Source organism: Entelurus aequoreus, linkage group LG15, assembly GCF_033978785.1.
Source record: "Entelurus aequoreus isolate RoL-2023_Sb linkage group LG15, RoL_Eaeq_v1.1, whole genome shotgun sequence".
NCBI lineage: Eukaryota > Metazoa > Chordata > Actinopteri > Syngnathiformes > Syngnathidae > Entelurus > Entelurus aequoreus.
In genome coordinates, this window is record NC_084745.1 from 36,587,515 (window position 1) to 36,613,121 (window position 25,607).

Here is a 25,607-nt window from a genome sequence, read left to right on the forward strand (position 1 = left end):
AACGTCTAGCAGAGTCTTCTGTCAGAGAGAGTTTCAATTCCCACCTCCGGAAGAACTTTGTGTCACGAGGGAGGTGCTGGACATTGAGTCCGAGTGGACCATGTTCCGCACCTCTATTGTCGAGGCGGCTGATTGGAGCTGTGGCCGCAAGGTAGTTGGTGCCTGTCGTGACAGTAATCCTACAACCCATTGGTGGACACCAGCGGTGACGGATGCCGTCAAGCCGAAGAAAGAGTCCTATCGGGTTCTTTTGGCTCATAGACTCCGGAGGTAGCGGACAGGTACAGACAGGCCAAGCGGTGTGCTTCAGCAGTCGCGGAGGCAAAAACTCGGACATGGGAGAAGTTTAGGGAAGCCATGGAAAAGGACTTCCAGACGGCTTCGAAGCGATTGTAGACCACCATTCGCCGCCTCAGGAAGGGGAAGCAGTGCACTGTCAACACCGTGTATGGTGAGGATGGTGTTCTGCTGACCTCGACTGCGGATGTTGTGGATCGGTGGAGGGAATACTTCGAAGACCTCCTCAATCCCACCAACACGTCTTCCTATGAGGAAGCAGTGCCTCGGGAATCTGTGGTGGGCTCTCCTATTTCTGGGGCTGAGTTTGCTGAGGTAGTTAAAAAGCTCCTCGGTGACAAGGCCCCGAGGGTGGATGAGATCCGCCCGGAGTTCCTTAAGACTCTGGATGCTGTGGGGCTGTCTTGGTTGACAAGACTATGCAGCATCGCATGGACATCGGGGGAGGTACCTCTGGATTGGCAGACCGGGGTGGTGGTTCCTCTCTTTAAGAAGGGGAACCAGAGGGTGTGTTCGAACTATCATGGGATCACACTCCTCAGCCTTCCCGGTAAGGTCTATTCAGGTGTACTGGAGAGGAGGCTACGCCGGATAGTCGAACCTCGGATTAAGGAGGAACAGTGTGGTTTTCGTCCTGGTCGTGGTCCTGTGGACCAGCTCTATACTCTCGGCAGGGTGCTTGAGGATGAATGGGAGTTTGCCCAACCAGTCTACATGTGCTTTGTGGACTTGGAGAAGGCATTCGACCGTGTCTCTCGGGAAGTCCTGTGGGGAGTGCTCAGAGAGTATGGGGTATCAGATTGTCTGATTTTGGCGGTCCGCTCCCTGTACGATCAGTATCAGAGCATTGCCGGCAGTAAGTCTGACACGTTTCCAGTAAGGGGTGGACTCCGCCAAGGCTGCCCTTTGTCACCAATTCTGTTCATAACTTTTATGGACAGAATTTCTAGGCGCAGTCAGGGTGTTGAGGGGATCCGGTTTGGTGGCTGCAGGATTAGGTCTCTGCTTTTTGCAGATGATGTGGTCCTGATGGCTTCATCTGGCCAGGATCTTCAGCTCTCACTGGATCGGTTCGCAGCGTACTGTGAAGCGACCGGGATGAGAATCAGCACCTCAAAGTCAGAGTCCATGGTTCTCGCACGGAAAAGGGTGAAGTGCCATCTCTGGGTTGGGGAGGAGACCCTGCCCTGGAGGAGTTCAAGTACCTCGGAGTCTTGTTCACGAGTGAGGGGGGAGTGGATCATGAGATCGACAGGCGGATCGGTGCGGTGTCTTCAGTAATGCGGACGCTGTATAGATCCGTTGTGGTGAAGAAGGAGCTGAGCCGGAAGGCAAAGCTCTCAATTTACCGGTCGATCTACGTTCCAATCCTCACCTATGGTCATGAGCTTTGGGTTATGACCGAAAGGACAACATCACGGGTGCAAGCGGCCAAAATGAGTTTCCTCCACCGGGTGGCAGGCCTCTCCCTTAGAGATAGGGTGAGAAGCTCAAAGTAAAACCACTGCTCCTCCACATCGAGAGGAGCCAGATGAGGTGGGCTCCCCCCCCCCCCTCTACATCCCACCCCCCGGATTGTAAATAATGTAAATAATTCAATGTATATACTCTGATGATTAACTTGTGTGATGACTGTATTATGCTGATAGTATATATTTGTACCATGAATTGATTTACTTGGACCCCGACTTAAACAAGTTGAAAAACTTATTCGGGTGTTACCATTTAGTGGTCAATTGTACGGAATATGTACTGTACTGTGCAATCTACTAATAAAAGTTTCAATCAATCAATCAAAAAAAAGTTTGAGCATCTGGTCAGGATGCCACCCAAACGGCTCCCCAGGGAGGTGTTTAGGGCACGTCCGACCGGTAGGAGGCCACGGGTAAGACCCAGGACACGTTGGGAAGACTATGTTTCCCGGCTGGCCTGGGAACGCCTCGGGATCCCCCAGGAAGAGATGGACGAAGTGGCTGGGGAGAGGAAAGTCTGGGCTTCCCTGCTTAGGCTGCTGCCCCCGCGACCCGACCTCGGATAAGCGGAAGAAGATGGATGGATGATTTATTTCAAGTATGTGTCTAGTAGTGTTGTCCCGATACCAATATTTTGGTACTGGTACCAAAATTATTTAGATACTTTTTCATACTTTTCTAAATAAAGGGGACCACAAAAAATTGCATTATTGGCTTTATTTTAACAACAATTATTACGGTACATTAAACATGTTTCTTATTGCAAGTTTGTCCTTAAATACAATAGTGAACATACAAGACAACTTTTCTTTTAGTAGTAAGTAAGCAAACAAAGGCTCCTAATTTAGCTGCTGACGTATGCAGTAACATATTGTGTCATTTTCCATTCTATTATTTTGTCAAAATTATTAAGGACAAGTGGTAGAAAATTAATTATTCATCTACTTAATATCTGCTTACTTTCTCTTTTAACATGTTCTATCTACACGTCTGTTAAAATGTAATAATCACTTATTCTTCTGTTGTTTGATACTTTACATTAGTTTTGGATGAATCCGATACCAAGTCGTTACAGGATCATACATTGGTCATATTCAAAGTCCTCATGTGTCCAGGGACATATTTCCTGAGTTTATAAACATAATGTACATTTAAAAAAAACCGAAAGAAGAAGTTGCCAAAAAATATTGACGTAATCATAGTAGTATCGACTAGATACGCTACTGTACTTGGTATCATTACAGTGCATGTTAGGTGTATATCCACCAATGGCGTTTGTTTACATTTTGACGCCGGTGAGCTATGGTGTGTAGTGAAGCATGTTTACCTATTCCTCGTCCTGCAGAGATGATACTTGTAAGGGGAGGTGGCGGACCGGTACTTTTAAAAGGTATTAGTATCGCGGTACTATACTAATACCGGTATACCCTACAACCCTAGTGTGTCGTAGTGGGTCCTTTTTAAACTATACGTTACAAAATATGGTTTCTCTGCAGAAAAAAGGGTCAAACACTAAAAAGTTTGTACTATATTGTTTTATAAAAATGTGCACCAGTTACTATTTTTTAAATTATATATATTGTACAGTATGTCTCTAAATGAGGCCTGGTGGCTCATACTTCATACCTAATATGGTAACGTATGTTTGGCGTCAGAACATGGCGCGGCCTGCTGAGCTCCGTCTCTCCACACTCCCTTGACAGCGAGGGATGAGCAAAAGAGTGGGAGAGCACCCAGTAATCTGCTGATTGAGTAACTTTCATGGCGTGGGGGAAGGCTGGATAGAGGGGGGGTCATGGGAAGGGTTGTGCTGTGCGTGACGGCGTGGGGAGCGACCACGGGAGAACGCACGCAACGCAGAGGAATGAGGTTAAGTGGGATGAACATACCACAGACGGCAGTTACTGTTCAATTGTAAACATGCACTTGTGGCTCCTAATACAAGCGCTGCATCTAAACTATTAAAAGATACTAATGCTCACTAATGTGGTGTGGAACTGTGTGGCTATCTGGCACCATGCAGAAGGAAAATATAGAAAGACTGAGGCCCGTGTGGAACATGTGGGCAGGGAGAAAAAGCCTTAGCTCAGCATGGCAGGGCACTAGAGGACAGCGATGTACTTCGCAGTGAATAATTCACATGGTCAAACAGCAGTAGCAGCAACGCATTTATGCAATTTGAGTCTAAAAATCCCAACAGGACAAGGCGAGCGAGTGAGCAAGGCGTGGGCGTCGCCGCCCACCGCAAAGAAAGACTTTTTTGGCAAAGAAGCTAACATCATCAAAAGTTTGTTCCAGAACTCTCTGGAACGTACGCGAAGCTCGCCTTTGCTTTACATGTCTGTTAAGTACATTGTTGAGCAAACAATCACCAAGAAGAGAGTTGGGGCATGCTAAAACTTTCTTCACAATTTCTCTTCCCACCAGTTATTAATGATAACCCATATTTTCTATTGTATAACACAATTGGAAAGAATCAAAATAATTCACAAAATCAATTTTTTTCTCTAACAGAAATTAACAAAAAGGCTCAAAATAATGCAAAAATTTCACAATTTTCCACAAAGTTTCAAAAGAATCCACAAGCGCCGATATTTTCATAATAAAAACAAAGATAAGTTCTTAAAATAATCTACAAACTTCAATATTTCTATCACAGAAATGAACAAAAGGCTCAAAATAGTCAATATTTCCACAACATAAATGAACAGAAAGGATCAAAATTATCAAAAAACTTCAAAATGTTCCCATAAAGTTATAAAATAATCCATAATATCCAATATTTTCATAATAGAAACAAATAGAAATGTTTAAAATAATCCATATACTTCAATATTTTCCACAAAAAGTTTCAAAATGATCTACAAACTCTATTTTTTTCATCACAACAACAAACAGAAATGCTTAAACATACAAACTCCAATATTTCTATCACAGAAATTATCAAAAAGGCTGAAAATAATCAATATTTTCCACAACATAAGTGAACAAAGAGACTCACAATACTCCATAAAATCCAATATTTTCATAATAGAAAAAAACAGAAACTTCAAACTCCTTCAAACTCCAATATTTATATTACAGAAGTAAACTAATACTAAACTAATAAACTAATTTTCCACAACATAAATGAACAGAAAGGTTCAAAATAAATCCACAAACTGTAATATTTTCACAACAGAAACAAACAGAAATATTGAAAATAATCCACAAACTTCAATATTTTACACAAAAAGGTTCAAAAGAATCCACAAACGCCAATATTTTCATAATAAAAACAAACAGAAATGCTTGAAATAATGTACCAACTCCAATCTTTCTATCACAGAAATGAACGAAAAGGCTAAAAAATAATCAATATTTCCCACAACATAAATGAACAAAGAAACTCAAAATAATTCCAATGTTTTCATCATAAAAATAAACACAAATCCTTAAAATAACCTACAAACTCCAATATTTCTATTACAGAAATGAAAAGAAAGGCTGAAAAGAATCAACATTTTTCCACAACAGAAATTAATAGAACACTTCAAAACAATCTACAAAATCCAATCTACAAAGAACAAAAAGGTTTGAAATAATCCACAAATCCAATATTTTCTAATGCAAAAATGAACAGAAATGTTTAAAATAATCTACAAAGTCACAGAAAGGTTTACAATAATCTACAAAATCCAATATTTTTCACAGCAAAAATGATCAGAAAGGCTGAAGATAGTAATCCACAAACTTCAACATTTCCATAATAAAAACAATCAAAAATATACACAAAGTCAAAACCCTTGCACAAATACGTCTTGCTCCTACGGTCAGTTATGATTAAATGACATTCGCCACTTTCAATAATAGAAAGAAAAGGAATACTAACCCACAATCACATGCATCTCTAATGTAATGTATCATACAATTACTATGATCTTGCCTCCTCTCTTGACCAGTTATTAATGATAACCGCCACCTTTCCTAACATTAAAGAATTATAACCCACAAAGACAGAGCCCTCACTCACTCATGCACAGGCACATGCAAATGATTGCAGCCTCTGCCAGTTATTAATAATAACCAATATTTTCCATAATAAAAACAAATTAAAATATTGAAAATAATACACATTGTTAAAACTCTTGGTACACTTGATGACAGAAGCAACAGAAAGTATGTAACTAATACATTTGCTCCTCCTGCCAGGTATTACAGATAAAAGAAATTAATATAAATACTTCTACAAAACCAGAGAGCACAGTGCACTCACCTCATGTCAGGTCATATTAAGGGTATAAAAATGTTGTAGTCAGTATAAAATTTTGTGGCTGTGACCAGATTCATTTTTAAACCACTTTATTTTCAGCGAGGGGGTGACGTTGAAAAGAAGCCAGGTCATACGATATTTCATGTCAGAACACGAGCCATACTGGAAAAAAAAAAGAGCAAAAGGGTTCTATTTTATGACCTACCTCGCACATCTGGAGCTGAAAGAGACGACGCTCCTTTTCCATCTCCTCAGCAATCTCAGCCCCGGTGATCTCAGTGCGGATCATGCCGTGCTGCTTGGCGTGCTCCCGCTTCTCCTTCTCGATCTTAGTGCTGTGGCGGAGGAGAGAACCCGTGTATGGATGTCGTTAAATGGGGTATACGTTTACACGATGGTGTGTTTCATATCAGACATTATTGGATTTAAAAAAAATGCCTTAAAGGGAAACTGCACTTTATTTTGGAATTTCATCTATCATTCACAGTGCCTATTTGAGACAAGCATACGTTTTTGTTTCTTTAAGCATTCTAAGTTGTAAAATACAGCAAGTTCAAGGTGGCTAACAATGCAGCTAATGGAAGTAGTCTTTGCACCCATAAAGCCCTTAAAAAAACATCCAGAAACCACTAACAATACTCCAGTTACATCTCGTGATCTGAGTATTAACAAAGTATTATAGCAATACTAACACAGACAAACTGTTTTTAGCGGCACCATGACCACAGAGCGCTAACTAGCATGTGCTTCGAAGAAAAGTCAATTCTTGATAATAAATTATGCCTCTCACATGTATAGTAGAAGGTTGTGGCCATAACCCAAGACGTTTGTCAACTTTGACATTCAATTTATACCCGTAGACGGCGAAAATTACACGAAAATACGCTTGTTTGCGGCACCTTATTTTTAAACCGTTTGTGAGGATTATGATAATTCTTCATCTAAATGGGTCGGCATCCCAGTGAGAGCAGACATTATACACTAAGTGATTGTTTTATTATGTTCATAGTTGGTATTTCTTGTTCAGCACTTAGCAATACTGCTACATGATGCTTATGTGGTGTTGTTGAAGGGAAAAGCCAAAGTTGAGATGTGTCTGTGAAATTAATACGCCGCCGTATGCTTAAAATGAGCAAAATACATAAAAGTTACATATTATGAATGTACCTGTTACTACATTACATACACTACCGTTCAAAAGTTTGGGGTCACCCAAACAATTTTGTGGAATAGCCTTCATTTCTAAGAACAAGAATAGACTGTCGAGTTTCAAATGAAAGTTTTCTTTTTCTGGCCATTTTGAGCGTTTAATTGACCCCACAAATGTGATGCTCCAGAAACTCAATCTGCTCAAAGGAAGGTCAGTTTTGTAGCTTCTGTAACGAGCTAAACTGTTTTCAGATGTGTGAACATGATTGCACAAGGGTTTTCTAATCATCAATTAGCCTTCTGATCCAATGAGCAAACACATTGTACCATTAGAACACTGGAGTGATAGTTGCTGGAAATGGGCCTCTATACGCCTATGTAGATATTGCACCAAAAACCAGACATTTGCAGCTAGAATAGTCATTTACCACATTAGCAATGTATAGAGTGTATTTCTTTAAAGTTAAGACTAGTTTAAAGTTATCTTCATTGAAAAGTACAGTGCTTTTCCTTCAAAAATAAGGACATTTCAATGTGACCCCAAACTTTTGAACGGTAGTGTATATACTTACAGCGTGTATACAAAATGATTATTTAGGCTTTTGGATGTTTTTTATAGGCGGAATAGAGCAACTCTTATTGGCTCCATTGTTAGTTGACTTTTACTAGCGTTTATGAAAATGTGTTCTTGTCTTACATAAGGATAGTGAATGATAGACAAAATTCCACAAAAACTGCAGTTCCCCTTTAAGCATAGTAATGTGCATGGCAGAGGCCAGTAAAGAATGCTTAATGCATTCACACCTTTTTGGTGTTTGAAGTATTTTGAATACCTTTTGCTGACCTATGTGTGTGCTTTGTATGTACTTATAATGTTGTATGTGACGTTAGGTAAACACAAAGAGGAACTGCATTTTTTTGGAATTTTGCCTATCGTTCACAATCATGATGAGGGACAAGAACATGTTTTTTTTTAGGATTTTAAAGATGATAAACGCTTGGAAGATGCGTCTAATGGGAGTCACCGTTGTAGCCTTCAAAGCCCTCTAAGACAACTGCAAAACCCTCCATCAACGTTTCATATACACGCTGCAAGTCTATACAGGTATAATGGAAATAACCGACACGTTCATAACAGTATGTAGTATGTCCAATATTTACCGTATTTTGATAATTGATTCACTGATTTCATATCACTGATTTCTTCAGCGCATTGATTTCTGTTTCCATAGCAGCGCACGTCCGACTTCCGGCAACAAATGTGTGTTCCCTGTCAAAAACAAACGCGTGTGTGTTCCAATCAAGGCAGAATCGATAACAGACAACAAAGACGATTATTTTTGGACAAATGAGGATTCACAACCTTATTTTTTAAACTGAACATACAAGGATGAACTCCTGCTTCTAGAATCGAGCACGAAGGAAGGGTGATACGTTGAAGCAGACAGAAGCCGAGAGAGTGAGGTGAATATGACGACTCAATAAATGTGGAATTTAGAGACAGGCTATGCCAACATAAATGGCGTGCTTACCCAAATAAACCGGAAAAAAACGTCCCCGGCCAGCTGGACCAAACGCATAATTTTTGAATATTGATCATGGTACACACAACACACCAGGCTTGTTATTAAAACTACAGTACATACGCTGTTGAGCTCGCTGTGTACAAACAAAACATGAAATGTTGGCTAATACTTTACAGATACAGTAATATGATTGTTCATGTTTTTCAGTCAGTACAGATTGGTGTCCTATCGCAGTGTTATGCATTACAAACTCAAACGCGTTTCGTGTTGTCGTAGAAGCTACCTTATCTCTTTCTGTAGCTTGCTTTTACGGCTAATATCGAAGCATGCCGATATGTTACTACTCTAGAAAAAGAGTTCCTCAGTGTTCGGTTTTACAATAACAATGTTGCTAGTGTTTGATTCTTATACAGGTTACGGAGCGTAAATGAAGTGTTGTTGGCGGTTTTTTAAAGTGATTTAGAAGTAGAACTGATTGTTCTCATTAGCTTGCATTGCAAGTAGGGATGTCCGATAATGGCTTTTTGCCGATATCCGATATTCCGATATTGTCCAACTCTTTAATTACCGATACCGATATCAACCGATACCGATATCAACCGATATATGCAGTCGTGGAATTAACACATTATTATGCCTAATTTGGACAACCATGTATGGTGAAGATAAGGTACTTTTTAAAAAAATAAAATAAAATAAGATAACTAAATTAAAAACATTTTCTTGAATAAAAAAGAAAGTAAAACAATATAAAAACAGTTACATAGAAACTAGTAATTAATGAAAATGAGTAAAATTAACTGTTAAAGGTTAGTACTATTAGTGGACCAGCAGCACGCACAATCATGTGTGCTTACAGACTGTATCCCTTGCAGACTGTATTGATATATATTGATATATAATGTAGGAACCAGAATATTGATAACAGAAAGAAATGGGGGGAGGGAGGTTTTTTGGGTTGGTGCACTAATTGTAAGTGTATCTTGTGTTTTTTATGTTGATTTAATAAAAAACAAAAAAACAAAAACAAAAAACGATACAGATAATAAAAAAAAAACGATACCGATAATTTCCGATATTACATTTTAACGCATTTATCGGCCGATAATATCAGCAGGCCGATATTATCGGACATCCCTAATTGCAAGCCACCAAAAACGAGCCGATTCTTACATGTTAGATTGCAAAAAAAATGTAAACCTTCTGTCTTTTTGCCTTTCATAAGGATTGTGAACGAAAGGCAAAATTCCAAAAAAGTGCAGTTGCCCTTCAAGCATTATTAGTAAAACACCAGCAGTGTTCCACTTTTTTAACTTAATAAGAATGTCCTTTTTTTCCCAGATGCCCTTTGCAGTGTTGACATGCAAACAATGCAATGTGTCATTATGCAGCAATCCAAAACAACATCTATTTTAAATTTCCAGTTTTATTCCATGTCCTGTAAACGCCCCCCAGAGAACCATACGTCGTGTGCTCGCCTCCCAAAAGAAGCGGATATCGTCATCGACTTACAACTTGGCCTCGTAGTCTTTCCAGGCTTTGTCAAAGGGCTTCTTTATGTCCTGCACACAACACAGAGCAAGTGTCAGCAAACTGCAACGAGGTCACGGCGAGGACATGAGTTATTTGCAGAGTTGGACCGCCACCAGACGCCCGGGCGTGCGCTCCACTTCAGCGAGTGGATCGAGCTAGAGGCCACGCCCTGCAGTCATTGTCGAGGTTCATGACCCAGTTACTTGCCTCAATCACAACACAAAGTGCAGTGTTTACTTCTGCGAGATTTAAACACATACTTTTCACCCCCATACGCCCTTCCCACTTTGGTCTTTTCGCACTCTCCCACTCAGCGAGCACGTGCACAGGGGTTGAGGGATGAATGGCGAGATGTGCTGACGCGGCCTCCGCTCGCTTCCGCTCACTGCCGGGTGGGTTCCAGCGAGAAGAGAAAGAGAGTGTGTGCAGTTTATCTTACCCCTTTAACGCCCTTTAAATCTCCCTTGAGCAGCGAATCAAGCGTGAAGATCACATTGTGGCTCAGGCTCTGAAGCTGAGGGGACACACAGGAGGTGAAAGGTTAATATCAGGCCAAAAAAGACAAATTATGATAGTGTTCTTTTGTATAGTCTTGCTATTTAATACACAATGTCTCCCACAATTAGGTTTAGTAAAAAGTAAAAGTATTGGTACATGCGGCCGTTAAACATTCAAAAAGTGAAATTCAAAGAAACAATGTTCCCTTTTTTGTAGCTTCTAATCTTCTGGGAAAACCTTTTATAAGACTTTGCAGGGTGTTTTTGGTTTCAGTTCAAACTCGCACACAAAGTTGAAAGCAAAAAATAATCAACAAAGTTTTGCTGAGATGACAAATTCATTTTAGTTGAACAGTTTGTCTTAAACTCTTAAAACAGTACTTCTGTCCATTAAGTGTGTTTTCTTGTCTAATCAGTGAGGGGATTAATACCAAAATATCGATCACCAATATCAAGAACTCAAGATACATGCATCGATTCGCTTTTTATAATATTGATACTGTATTTTGACATATTGGAGGGACGTGTGTGCTATTTCAGCAGTTTTTTGTTGATAGGTAATATCATTCTAAAAGGCCACTTACAGAGACTTAAAGGATGGAGGACGGCCACTTTGATACATTTTGTATTTTGAAAATGCTAAAACCAATCCAATGTACCTGTAGTTCAATATACGCTAAGATACAGTATCTGAAGAAAATCTCCACTACACATCTTAGCTTTGTGTTGAAGGTGGCAAAGTAAATTAAAGTAATATTTAATAATACATGATCTCCAATGAAGCTGATTCTGATTCTAATTTAGGGCTGGATGATATGGAAAACAAAATGATCATTATTACATTTTTCATATTATTCGATCTGTCATGCCCGGCTTGACAGTGTAGTCACGTGTTTGTGTTTTCCTGTGTTTTGTGTTTAGTTCCTGTCCAGCGCTATTGTTTTCTAGTTTCCACTTTGTTTCAGCCGCTTTACTTTGTTTGCCAGCGCACCTGTTCATGTTTAGTAATTAAGTCTATTTAGGTTCCGATGTTGCTTCTGGGTCATTACTGGATCATTAAACGCTGTTTTTTGCTTGTGTTTCAGAGTAATATATTAGCTTCCAAAGAGGCGTTACACTGACTAGCTTAGCAGCATTTGTTTTCTTTATGCTTGTGGTGCACTCCCAGCTGCACATGTTTTTTGTTTTGTCATAGAGTAAACACAGGTTTACCTACACACTCTCTCCTGCTGTCTTCTGCACCTTTGGATCACAACAACTACCGCGATCATGCGGCAAGAGCGCATATTGCATATTGTTTTTAACCTACCAGTTTTAAAACATTTGTAATGAAAGCTAAATAAACTACAGAGTAGGTCAACATTTTATTAGCACATAAATAAAGCAAAGTACAGTAACTGAACGATGTATTAGGGATGTAACGATATAAAAATGTCATATTCCGGTTATTGTAACCAGAATTATAACGGTTATCATTATCTTGGTATTGTTGAATATGCTCAAAAAGTACTGATACACACAGATATATTTTATGCGCGAGCTTGCTTCTCTAATTAATGAGCGGTGTCACCGGTCCGTGAGTATATTAAAGTGCGGTTATCAATCACAGTTTTACGATCATTTTAATTTAAAACGGTAATCGTAGCAGTTTGATCTATAAACTAATTGCATTTGCAAAAAAACAACAACAACTAAATAGTCCCCGGGACGCACTTTGAACATCACTGGGGATTATTGTGTGCTTTGTGTGATTTTAGTGCTTCAGTGCCCACTTTTCAGTTTATAAATGTAGCCAAAGCGGTTTGTCTATCCAGTCAACATCACAAGAGAAACAATAAGCATAATCAATTAAAATACAACTAAAAATATGAAGTCACAGTCATGAGAATATCGGCCAGGCAAAATAGATTGAATAGATTGCAGTCCTGAGGGAAACACTGATAATATTGGTAGTGTATTATGGGTGTCCTATTTGTTATGGGTTACCTATACTTGGTATCATATTGGAAAGACAATTTAGGGTATCGTCCATCACTACCGAACAAACAAAAATCTATGGATGACAACAGGTAGATACGCAGATTAATAGGGGTGCACAAAAAAATCGATTTACATTTGTATCGCGATTCTTAGTCATCCGATTCTAAATTGATTCATAATTTTCAAAAATCCATTAAAACATTTTTTTTTATAAACTTTTTTTTTTTAAAGAATCCATTTTTAAAAATATGTTTTTATGCTATCTCTATGCAAAATGAGGTTTTTCAAACCTGTAACATGTTTTTAAAAAGTTTCATTATTCTTATTATACCAAATAATACATTGCGAGAATCGGTTTGAATCAAGAATCGATTCTGAATCGAATCATCACCCTAAGAATCGGAAACGGATCGAATCGTTAGGTGACCCAAGATTCACATCGCTGCAGGTTAAATATGTATTTACCATCTGCCATCGAGTGGAAGTACATTTAAATGTCTTGCTTGTCACTACACATCGCTGGCATGGATAGATACACAAAGATAGATTATTTGACGTAAATAAGTGCAAATTTTCGGACCAATTAAGTAAAATTGGATAGTGTCCAAACACACTAAAATTGCCATGACACAGTGGTTGGGATGGGAATCACTGGTTAAGGCATGTTTTTTGTCATCCACAAGAAAAATTACCTATGAGTGAAATGGCACCAGCCATGTTCTTTATTTCTCTTTTGATCAAGGCTAAATAAAGAAGAAACATGATAGACGCTCCGCAATCAAGAGTGAGTTAGCAAAAGCAAAGATAAGTATTGCTCAGCTGCTCCTTAACCATTAGTATCAGCAGGGTCTTTTACAGCACGACTAAGCATTTAAGTCACAAACACGCTCACACACACTGCAATCAAGCAAGTAAACAACACTTAAAGGCCACTAATGTATTTTTAAGAGCCTGCCTTGCGTAGGGCCAACATTTTTTCTTTAAAAAAAAAAAAATCAATCTTTAACTGGCTGCCTTCCGGCCATCCCGGAATCCTCACGCTCCTAAAGAGAATAAACATGGAAGAAGTTGAATCCTGCAGAACAATCCGGAACGAACATCATTCATCAATAGTCATTTGCAGCTCTCGCGTGTAGCAAGCAGGCCTAGAGGCCGCAGATATTGAGCTATTTTTTTAAAAACGCAGGCGGAAAAATGCTCAGACTTGGAAAAAAAATAAAAAGAAGGGAAGAGATCGTTCTTCCCGGCGACACACAGGTGCATAATTTAAAAGAGCTACTGAATGAACGCACGTGTGCACACTCTTGGTCGCTGTCAGTGTTGCCGCCATGATGTATTTATGGAGTCTAGTCCGATGGTCAGCCGCACAGAAAGCGAGGTACAGAGGATCCAAACAGAACACATTACTCAACAAAAGGGGAAGTTTACAGCTACAGATAAGAAAGACGTCTCTGCTTGACCATCAGTCTGCAACAACAGCGTTGTAGAAGCTGAAATACGCAATAGTGGACAACGTTTGACACTCCCGACCACGCCACAAACCAACCTGACCTAATCCTAATCCACACTGCCGTAAACCAATTAGGGGAACAACAACAAAAATAATCTCTTTGGGAGAATCCCCCTACTATTTAAGATGTGTGGGTCAAAGAAAACACACACACAAAATCCACATTCCTCCAGATCGGGGGTTAGCAACCCGCGGCTCTTTACCACTGCCCTAGTGGCTCCCTGGACCTCTTTCAGAGATGTGTGAAAATGGAAAAAGATGAAGAAAAAAATATATTTTTTGTTTTAATATTAATTTTCTGAAGGACAACAAACATGACACAAACCTTCCTAATTGTTAGAAATCCCACTGTTTATATTATACATGCTTCACTGATGAGAGTATTTGGCAGGCACCGTTTTGTCCTACTAATTTCAGCGATCCTTGAAGTCATCGTAATTTGTTTACATGTACAACTTTCTCCGATAATGCCACAGAAAGAGGTGTTTTATGCCACTCCTTCTTTGTCTCATTTTGTCCACCAAACAATTTATGCTGTGCGTGAATGCACAAAGGTGAGCTTTGTTCATTTTATTGATTTACTGGACTGCTTATCAGGCATATTTGGTCAATCCATGACTGCAAGCTAATTGATGCTAACATGCTATTTAGGCTAGCTCAGGGGTCGGCAACCCGCGGCTCCGGAGCCGCATGCGGCTCCTTGACCACTCTGATGCGGCTCAGCTACATGCATGCCGACCCCCTCGATTTTCCCAGGAGACTTATGGATGTCAGTGTCTCTCATAGACTACTCCCAGGGAAAAATACTCCTATTAACACTCTAATTACTATATAAAGGGCGTGCCCTAATTGCACTGCAGTAATTGTCCTCTATAGCATTTACTTACAGCGTGCCAGGCCAGCCACATGTTGCATGTTGTTATTACTTGCTCACACAGGAGACAGCAAAGCATACTTACTCATCAGCCACACAGCTTACACTGACGGTAGCCGTATCAAACAACTTCAACATTGTTACGTTACAAATAAGCGCCACACTGTGAACCCACACCAAAAAAGAATGAAAAACACATTTCTGGAGAACATCCCACTGTAACACAACATAAACACAACACAACCATTACCCAGAATCCCATGCAGTCCTAACTCTTCCGGTCTACATTATACACCCCGCTACCACCAAATCCCCCCACACATCAACCCCCCCCTCTTCGTGGTTGGTTGAGCGGAAGAGTTAGGGCTGCATGGGATTCTGGGTATTGGTACCGTCAGTGTAAGATGTGTGGCTGCTGAGTTAGTAGCCTTGCTGTCTCTTACGTGAGCAAGCTAAAGCTGCATTCCACTTGTGGCCGAGCAGGTACACTGGTTGGGCAGACTGTAGAGGGCGCCAAATGCAGTGTCATCACACTCTGATATTCGGGAGTCTCCCGGGAAAAATGAGAGGGTTGGCAAGTGTGACGCAAGCGACATTCATCCAAAACTCGCGGGCTGCACTAACATCAAATTCCCACATTAAAGTGCATGCCGGTGCGTGTGTCTGAGACCCCTGGTTAACATAGCACAAAGCATGTAAGCTTTGTATGCGGTGTTTTTCATTTTAAATTTTAAAAACATTTTTGTGGCTCCCATTACTTTCTTTAATGTGTGAAACTTGCCAAAATGGCTCTTTGAGTGGTAAAGGTTGCCGACCCCTGGGCTAGCTGTATGTACATATTGCATCATTATGCCTCGTTTGTAGGTATATTTTAGCTCATTTAATTTCCTTTACTTATGTCCTCTGTGTATTTAATTTATATTTGCATGTCTGGTGACACATTATCTGTATGTAATATTGGCTGCATTTCTCATAGTTGTTTGTGTGCCATGTTGTTCCAGACCACAGCAAACATTACACAACTTGCAAAGATTGTAATAAATCCATTAGAAGACAGACTGCCATTTCGTTAAACTTGGACACATCTATACCTTTGGCCATTCTGAGCCAGTAATTTCCATAAGTTATCTGATCCTAAGAGAAGCCTCCATTTTGCTAATGATTTTCAATGTTGCAAAAATGTGTAAAATAAATATTAAAATGCAACATTTCTGTCAATGACGATTTGCGTCAGCTTTTGATAGTAGGTTAAAGGCCTACTGAAACCCACTACTACCAACCACGCAGTCTGATAGTTTATATATCAATAATGAAATCTTAACATTGCAACACATGCCAATACGGCCGGGTTAACTTATAAAGTGCAATTTTAAAATTCTCGCCACACTTCCGGTTGAAAAACTCCTTTGGATATGATTTATGCGCGTGACGTCACAAAAGCAACGGAAGTGGTTGTACCCCATCGGACCCGATAGAAAAGCCTCTTGTTTTCTTCGACAAAATTCCACAGTATTCTGGACATCTGTGTTGGTGAATCTTTTGCAATTTGTTTAATGAACAATGGAGGCTGCAAAGAAGAACGTTGTAGGTGGGATCGATCAGTGTCTTAGCGGCTAAGTACAATACTTACAGCAACCCAACAAGGACTACTTACTACGCCTAGCCGATGCTTGCCGCCAAACCCACGGATGAAGTCCTTCGTCGCGCCGTTGATCGCTGGAATGCAGGTGAGCACGGCTGTTGATGGGAAGATGAGGGCTGGCTGGCGTAGGTGGAGCGCTAATGTTTTATCATAGTTCTGTGAGGTCCGGTTGCTAAGTTGCTAAATTAGCCTTAGCGTCGTTAGCAACAGCATTTTTAAGCCTTACCAGGCTGAGAATTTTTAACCGTGTAGTTACATGTACATGGTTTAATAGTATTGTTGGTCTTCTGTCTATCCTTCCAGTCAGGGGTTTATTTATTTTGTTTCTATCTTCATTTGAGAACGATGCTATCACGTTAACTCAGTAGTTAAGTGTGTCACCGATGTATTGTCTTGGAGATAAAAGTCACTTTAAATGTCCATTTCGCGTGCTCGACTCTCATTTTCAAGAGGATATAGTATCCGAGGTGGTTTAAAATACAAATCCGTGATCCACAATAGAAAAAGGATAGTTCTGTGAGGTCCGGTTGCTAAGTTGCTAAATTAGCCTTAGCGTCGTTAGCAACAGCATAGTTAAGCCTTACCAGGCTGAGAATTTTTAACCGTGTAGTTACATGTACATGGTTTAATAGTATTTTTGATCTTCTGTCTATCCATCCAGTCAGGGTTTTTTTTATTTAGTTTCTATCTGCATTTGAGACTGCTATGCTATCACGTTGGCTACGTTGCTAGGTTAGCTTCTATTTTTTTAGCTTCGAAAAGCTGAATATTATTAATCGTGTATTTACATGTTCATGGTTTAATAGTATTTTTGATCTTCTGTCTATCCATCCAGTCAGGGTTTTTTTAAATTTAGTTTCTATCTGCATTTGAGACTGATGCTATCACGTTGGCTACGTTGCTAGGTTAGCTTCTATTTTTTTTAGCTTCGCAAAGCTGAATATTATTAATCGTGTATTTACATGTTCAGTCACTGTGAATGTCCATTTCGCGTTCTCGACTCTCATTTTCAAGAGGATATAGTATCTGAGGTGGTTTAAAATACAAATCTGTGATCTACAATAGAAAAAGGAGAGAGTGTGGAATCCAATGAGCCAGCTTGTACCTAAGTTAAAAAGATACGTCCATCACTGCCTCTCAAGTCCTTCACTGTAACGTTCCTCATCTACGAATCTTTCATCCTCGCTCAAATTAATGGGGTAATTGTCACTTTCTCGGTCCGAATCTCTCTCGCTCCATTGTAAACAATGGGGAATTGTGAGGAATACTAGCTCCTGTGACGTCACGCTACTTCCGGTACAGGCAAGGCTTTTTTTTTATCAGCGAGCAAAAGTTGCGAACTTTATCGTCGATTTTCTCTACTAAATCCTTTTAGCAAAAATATGGCAATATCGCGAAATGATCAAGTATGACACATAGAATGGATCTGCTATTCCCGTTTAAATAAAAAAAATTCATTTCAGTAGGCCTTTAATATAGCTAATATAGACACTTACATCATGTGTTGCCTTCATTATAATACTTATATAAGGCTTTTAATATTTTGCGGCTCCTTCAACATTTTGGGTTGCCGACCCCTGCTCCAGATGGACTCACCAGGTTCTTCAGGAGGGCAGACAGCTCCTTTGTGAGCGAGGAGAACTTGACAAAGGCCGTCCCCAGGTCGGGGTTGTCCCGGCTAATGAAGTTGCTGCCGAATTTGTCAAGGGCCTGAGCGTAGTTCTCTTCATTTTGGACATGGTCTGTAGGGATACACATGGAAAATGATTATCAGAGGTGTCCAAAGTGCGATGTGGGGACCCTTTGCAGGCAGCAGAGTGTTTTTTTATTGGCCTGCGGCACATAGTAGAACTATTAACAACAAAAACAAAAAACAGTAAAAATGTGGAAAAAAGTGCACAAAAGGCACAATGTAAAGAAAAATTGCTGAAATGTTAACACTAATAAAAAAAACACAAAACTTTGTCTCTAAGTATACAATATACATATCACATTTTTATTTGTGATTACAAAACAAAAAAAATACAGTTAAAATATTAAAATGGTGCCTACATTCTTTGCTTTTAGATAAGATAGATAGTACTTTATTGATTCCTTGAGGAGAGTTCCCTAAGGAAAATTAAAACTTAAAATTAAAATTGACAGTATGTGGCTCTATTATCACAGTTATCATTATTGTCATTGTCATGTTGAATGTGCTCAAAAAATACTTTAAAAAACACTGCAATCTTATGAGCAAGTTATTCTTTTTTTTAACAAACCAAAATAAATACACTGTCATGTAACCAACTATTTTGCATGCTTTCTGTTTCTTATGCTTTACTGATGTGTTACAGTCATAGTATATTTTATATTTTAATATATATTATTTTATTGTTTTAAATATTGGTTTGTACTGTGTAGCACTTTAAGATTTATTTAAATGAAAAGTGCATAACAAATCAAATCTCTTATTATCTCTGGCGGGCGTTGTGGCGTCCAACTCTGTTCAGTGGTCCTTAAACGCACCATAAAAACACCTCTGTCTTGTTTTCCTCTGAGTTTAGATCGATCACAATGTGCTAAGAGAGCACATCTTGTAGGTTCAATTTGCACAAATAAATAGCTTAATTGCTCAGACAGCAATGTGTTTATACAAGTTTAGATTGGGGTATGTCTTTTCCTAACAGGGAAAGATGTTAATGTCTCTTTTTTTCATGTTAGTACTGGTAGCAAGATGGCACCAGTCAGTTAGTGATGTTATCAAAGTGCAGTAATCAACCACGGTTTTTCGCTAATTTTAAATAAAAAACGATAATACTAACCATCGGGAAATTTACTACGGTTATCATTAATACCGTTTATCGTTAGATCCCTATCCACTGCACACAAAAGGGTAACAATGTAACAAATCATGCAACCCTACTGTGTGCATGTACTATTATTTTTCTGGCAATCATTAAACCCCATATGTCGGATTGACTTGGAATTTTTCAAACAGCTCAATGCATTCTGCAAAACACACACTGTAACTTTCTTTTTGGCCAAGTCCCCAAGATATTTGGTATACATAATTAGGGGACTGGGAACACATTTTTAAAACAAGCTCAGTTGAAAAACATAAACAAAACTTAGAAACTAGCTGCCCATAAGTCATTGATGATTTGTCTAATGATTACAACTGTTGAGGATATCTGTACTACATCTATGTTAAAATGTCTTACAAATAATTTTGACTACAACCTAAAACAGAAGCTATAGTTTTTAGTTTCAGTAATACCTACATTTTAGGAGGCTAGAAGAGGCTAAAGCTAACTAACACTAGCTATTAGCGGCCACATTAGCATGTTTCTTTAAAAACATTAACAAATGCAGATGAGTATTTTTGCTTTTGGCCTCTCTGGTCGGCCAATAAAAAAAAAAAAAAAGTTTGTTTTTTGCTGGTCCCGGTAACTGTTGGGTCATTTTCTGGCTGCTTGCAGTAGCCTTTATTATTGTTAGCATATCTTTCCATTTAGCAGGGCTGACAAACCTCACGCTTTGAGTGTGAGAGTCACCCGAATTTAACCCTTTCTCAGGCCACACTTGACATTTCTCACGCTTATATTTCCCCATGCACTACTCTATATTTTTTTTATAATAGTTAACTTTTTTCCTTGCGACATGTCATTTTTAAGAGTGCTGATTGATTGACAGAAATAACCAATCCCAGACCAATCCATAAATTCTAGCAAAATCTAGCAAGCCAAGGAAGGCACCACGCAATGTAAACCAATCAGAAGCAAGGTAAGGCGGGTCTTTCACACACCTTTCCAACTCCTCTTAGTGAGTTTCTTTTTCAAAAGTAACTAGCAACAATTCTAGCTACCATTTTCGATGCGTTGGGGACATGAAAGCGCAAATCACTTTAATATCCTCAACGTACGAGCGGCAGCTGAGCGTTTCCTCACAGGCGGTCGGTCCCCTGTCGACTGAATGTCTGCTCTTAAGACAGCTGGTACTGAAAACACATTTCGTTGTACTTTCAAGTGCAATGACAATTAAGTTCCATTCCATTCCTGTCCGAGCATAAAGGAGATGCACACCCACTACGTGAAAAGCTGCCGCGGTTTCTGCCTTGGTTTACAGAGTGAGATTAATATAAATGTTTCATCACTGTCACGCTTCAAATTAAAATAAACCTGTTGTTCATGTTAATGAGCCAGTCAGTAGATTTGGTTAGTTTGTGAATATCACAAGCCTTCAGTCTTTTGATCAATCTTGATGCTCTAACATTTAACAATATAGAAAAAATAAAAATAAAACTAATCTACGAATCAAAAAAAGAAAATTCATTTACAATTCTAATCATAACTTGCATTTTTTAACCCACTTTGTATGCCTCCCACCATCTATCAACTTCTAGCAACTTTTATGACAGCCAACAGCTACTTTCCTTACTGAGGAGGGGTCAACACTGGGTTATCAAGAGAGACCAGAAGAGATTAAGGACAGTAAGGACGGAGATGTAGAAGAGATACAAATTGAGAACATAGATGCAGATGATGACACAGCCGAGCCAGCAGAGAAAACCGTGGAGATTATTTTCATTTCTAATTTCTGGATAGTTAAGACTAGCATCAGGAGGCCACAGTCCAGGGAGAGCTCTTGGAGGTGAGAACATCAGTCTTATGTTAAAACAGACCTAAAAAGGTAATTTTTTTTCAAATGCATCATGCCATCAAAGTGTCACTCTTCTCATTTTCTGAAACTTGGCAGCCCTGCATTTAGGCCTACTACCAATGTATTCACCCACCAAATTGCTGTCGAGCAAACAGAAACTAATGTGTAACAATCTGAAACCCATAGTGTTGCTATTCTATAGTCACCTCTTTTTGAAAAGTGTTAATTTGTGATGGTAGCGAAGACAAAAAGCGGATTTATGTCATAATAAGGATTGCCTATTGTTCCTTGAACCTAAAAGGGACACACTTTCTATCACCATTGGAATCCAAAATAGGAATTATGTGTCAATTTGCAAAAGGCTCTGCTTTGGGAAGTGGAAAATTACTGGGAGACTTATGTTGCAGCTACGGACAAAACAAACTCAGGTGTCAAGAGTCGGGATGCTTTCACAAAGGACCATCTGGCCCACAGAAGGCAATTATCCAGACAAAACACAAATGTCTTCATATCATAGATATCATTGTACAGATTAGTAAATGTGTTGCCATATTAGGTGACGTCTCACCTTGTCCTGAATTGTAGATGGCCTTGACTGACTTCTTCACCTTCTGCAGAGAGGTTCGGTCCTGGTCCAACGCCTACAGAAAATGACAAAACAAAGAATTACAAAAAGCCGCTCCAAGAAAGACAAAAAAATGTATTGTAAAATTGAGGCCTGGCTGATTTTCAGAAACAAATAACTGTCATACTTTCAGCATTCCAGTCAATCAATTGGACCAACACAGGCTCCAACAATTATTGTCCACAGCTGCGGTCACAAGCAACATTTCTGCATGATTCGTCTAATGATTCCAAATGTGAGCCAGTGTCGGTCGAAATTTCCCCCCCAGCATAATTCATCCTGACATTACAAACGCTTGTTTTTAAACACACAACCGTTACGGGCGCTCATGGAAAAAAAAGAAAACAACAGCAAAGTGACGTGACATCAAGGTGATGCACAAGCACGCTATTTCACAACATAATTAAGCTGTCCTTGGCCTTTCCTGGATAGTTTTACAAAGCTCGTCCCCAATTATGGCAGCAGTCGTTTGTTGCTACGGTGACTGGGGTTGTCTTTGATCCATCCTTTCCCTAAATATGAGGAACCTGTGCTCAGTGCCTGACCAACAATGCCTCCTCATTGCTTAGCCCTCAACTTAATTGAATACCACCATCTTGGGGAGGTATTATGTCTGTGTATGAAATTATGTTGTTATCATTATCACTATAATTTTCTCATCCACTTGTTGCTAGGCAGACGTTGTAATGCAAGATCATTGACGGTCTGACGATCCAATAGAAAATAAAACTGCATAAACCAGTCAGGGTCACTATGTTTCCATGGGAACTTGGGAGAGAAGGCGAAGCTGCCTTACAAAAACTGACCAAAGGACGGAAAGACAGATGTTTACTAAAGAAATGAATGAGCTTGACAAAATAATTATGTGAAACAAATCAGGATGTGTGGCGCCCCCTATGGGTTGTGGTCTAGATGCTTTTTAAGACAAATGGTCAATGAGTCACGACAAGGGGCCTCATGTATAGATAGTACTAGATAGATAGTACTTTATTGATTCCTTCAGGAAAGTTTCCTCAGGAAAATTAAGAGCTGTGTGGATTTCCTAGTAAAGATAGACATATGTTCAAATCCAGAAAACATTGTATGTTAGAAACGATTCAGATGTATTAAAGTGGCCGCACGCACAAATCTAAGCACATTTTTTGTTACATCGCATTTAACTTGGAATTGATCCCAAAGACATGCACCTGGGGATAGGTTGATTGGCAACACTAAATTGGCCCTAGTGTGTGAATGTGAGTGTGAATGTTGTCTGTCTATCTGTGTTGGCCCTGCGATGAGGTGGCGACTTGTCCAGGGTGTACACCGCCTTCCGCCCGATTGCAGCTGAGCTAGGCTCTAGCGCCCCCCGCGACCCCGAAGGGAATAAGCGGTAGAAAATGGATGGATGATCCCGGGTCGCGCTCTCTTGTAAATACGGAAATCATATTGAAAGTAGCCATGGGCTTGAGATTGGCATGCTCTGCCCAATCAGAATTCAGTAGGACTCAGTAGGAGGTGCTTCTTTCTTGCGTTCAAAAAAGAGTTGATATTGTGAGAAGGTTGTGTGCTCCGGAAACGCATACAGGCTGAAATAATAAAGAAATGGTCAGGCATCAGTTCAGTTCAGTTTCAGTTTAGAAGAAGATGGATGTGCATAGCCAAAACAGACAAGCATTTGAAAAGATAGGCGCTGCAATATGTAAAGCTTTAGAAAAGGTATAGGAACACATGTGGGTGACTATGATAACCCCCCACTATAAATATGATTTGTGTAACTTACAACAAAATGTGTTCATACAGTAGCCGGCTCACAGCCAAATTAGAGTTTCATGTGAACAGTATGTAATGATTAGTTTGAAATATTTTCAATTTAAACATGCCAGTATATCACAAAAGTTACAAAAGACTTTGACTCTTGTTTCATCACTCAATTCATTATTACAACACAGGAAAGGGCTTGCCGGCGCAGACGTGCCAGACACAGCCCTCCACGGTCCCTCGTCTCGGAGGAGCTACATTTTCAAACTTTTATTCATGTCAAACAATTTTTAGACTTTTTTAATCAAATTTGATTTAAATTGGATGCATGTTTTGTACTCAACAAATTCATGGGAAATAAATTGTTCAATAATTTATGATTTTAGTATAAAATAACACATTTAACAATGACAACATAAATTTGAACAAGTTCCGAGCAGAAGCAAGACTGGGATTTTGCTTGTTTTTTAACCAATCTGGCTCAAATGTTAAACTCATTATCATTTTGAACCCTAAAGTTACAGTATGTGTTTTGTAGAGCACACTGATGTGTGTGAGAAGTAGGGATGTAACACTATCAAAATCTCGGGGTACGATATTGTCATGGTATTAAGGCCACAATATGATATTATTGTGGTATATGTCCCCAAAAATCACTTAAAACTGCCATAGTGTGTAAAATGAAATGGCAGGAATGTTTAGAATAAACACACTTACTGTAATTGAACACAAATTATGCCACAGACATGTATTTTAGGCAAAAATAATTGTGCAGCAACAAACTGTTTCAAGAAAATATTTTAAAAAACAGCATCAGCATCAGTCTTTAAAGTGACAATGTTAACATCCAGTGTAAAACAATAAAGGTTCAGTTTAGTCTCTTTCAACTTCTACTTTCTGGGAAGCAGTGTCCTCCACAGTGGACTTGATACATCAGTACCTTTTAGTTTACTCTTATTTCCCGTGGATGACTGCTTTTTTTTGATGATTTCCCTTTGTGCTGTGCGACATGACCAGCTAGATCGGTGTCGCTTTGCTTTGCGGAACACAGACTTTCTTACCTCCGTCAACAAGGTTGTTTTAGCCAGGGTTTGATTGTCTGTTTGTTAGCATCATAACTCAAACAGTTATGGACCTATTTTGATGATTTTTTTCAGGAAATGACAAAAAAAATAAAATCCTCTCAGACATTTACGAAGAACACTTTCTGCTTAAGGCGTTCCACGCCCCCCACTTTGTTGGCCTCGCGCTGTGCAGAGGATTGTGGGAGATGTAGTTTATTTTCAGACCCCACCAACACTAAAGCGCCTTATTGTCACACGCCACGGCATAATTGTGAAGACTTTGAAACCGAAAAACCTTGGTATCTACAATACTATTACACCCCTAGTGATAAGTCAATGTGACTTACAGGAATCACACTTTGGCATTTATTAAGAGTAACCAAGTTATTAGAAAAATAATATCACAGACAACAGTCGGCAGCCTGCATGTTAGGACACATTTTTACTCTTGAGCAGAACTGGGGTAAAAAGCTTATACAAACACACAAAAGTAAGCAGACTAATATTTCATTAACAATATTGAAAAACGGTCACACTAAACTAGTGTTGTTCTGATACCTATATTTTGGTACCGGTACCAAAATTATTTAGATACTTTTCGGGACTTTTCTTAATAAAACGGACCACTAAAAAATTGCATTATTGGCTTTGTTTTAACAAAAAATCTTACGGTACATTAAACATATGTTTCTTATTGCAAGTTTGTCCTTAAATAAAATAGTGAACATACAAGACAACTTGTCTTTTATTAGTAAGTAAGTAAGCAAACAAACACTCCTAATTTAGCTGCTGACATATGCAGTAA

The 25,607-nt window shown here is 39.3% G+C and overlaps 1 protein-coding gene across 6 annotated transcripts in view; it reads right to left on the reverse strand.

Moving 5' to 3' along the window:
• The window catches only part of asap1b (ArfGAP with SH3 domain, ankyrin repeat and PH domain 1b), a 109,377-nt gene that overhangs the window by 44,481 nt on the left and 39,289 nt on the right, over window positions 1–25,607 (reverse strand). For all 6 annotated transcript variants that reach the window (XM_062021367.1, XM_062021369.1, XM_062021368.1 and 3 more), the window contains exons 2-6: window positions 21,942–22,014; window positions 18,329–18,474; window positions 10,669–10,743; window positions 10,209–10,258; window positions 6,227–6,356 (exon numbers count right to left, since the gene is read on the reverse strand). In XM_062021367.1, coding sequence (XP_061877351.1) covers window positions 6,227–6,356; window positions 10,209–10,258; window positions 10,669–10,743; window positions 18,329–18,474; window positions 21,942–22,014 — 474 coding nt within the window. The remainder of the gene's footprint in view (window positions 1–6,226; window positions 6,357–10,208; window positions 10,259–10,668; window positions 10,744–18,328; window positions 18,475–21,941; window positions 22,015–25,607) is intronic.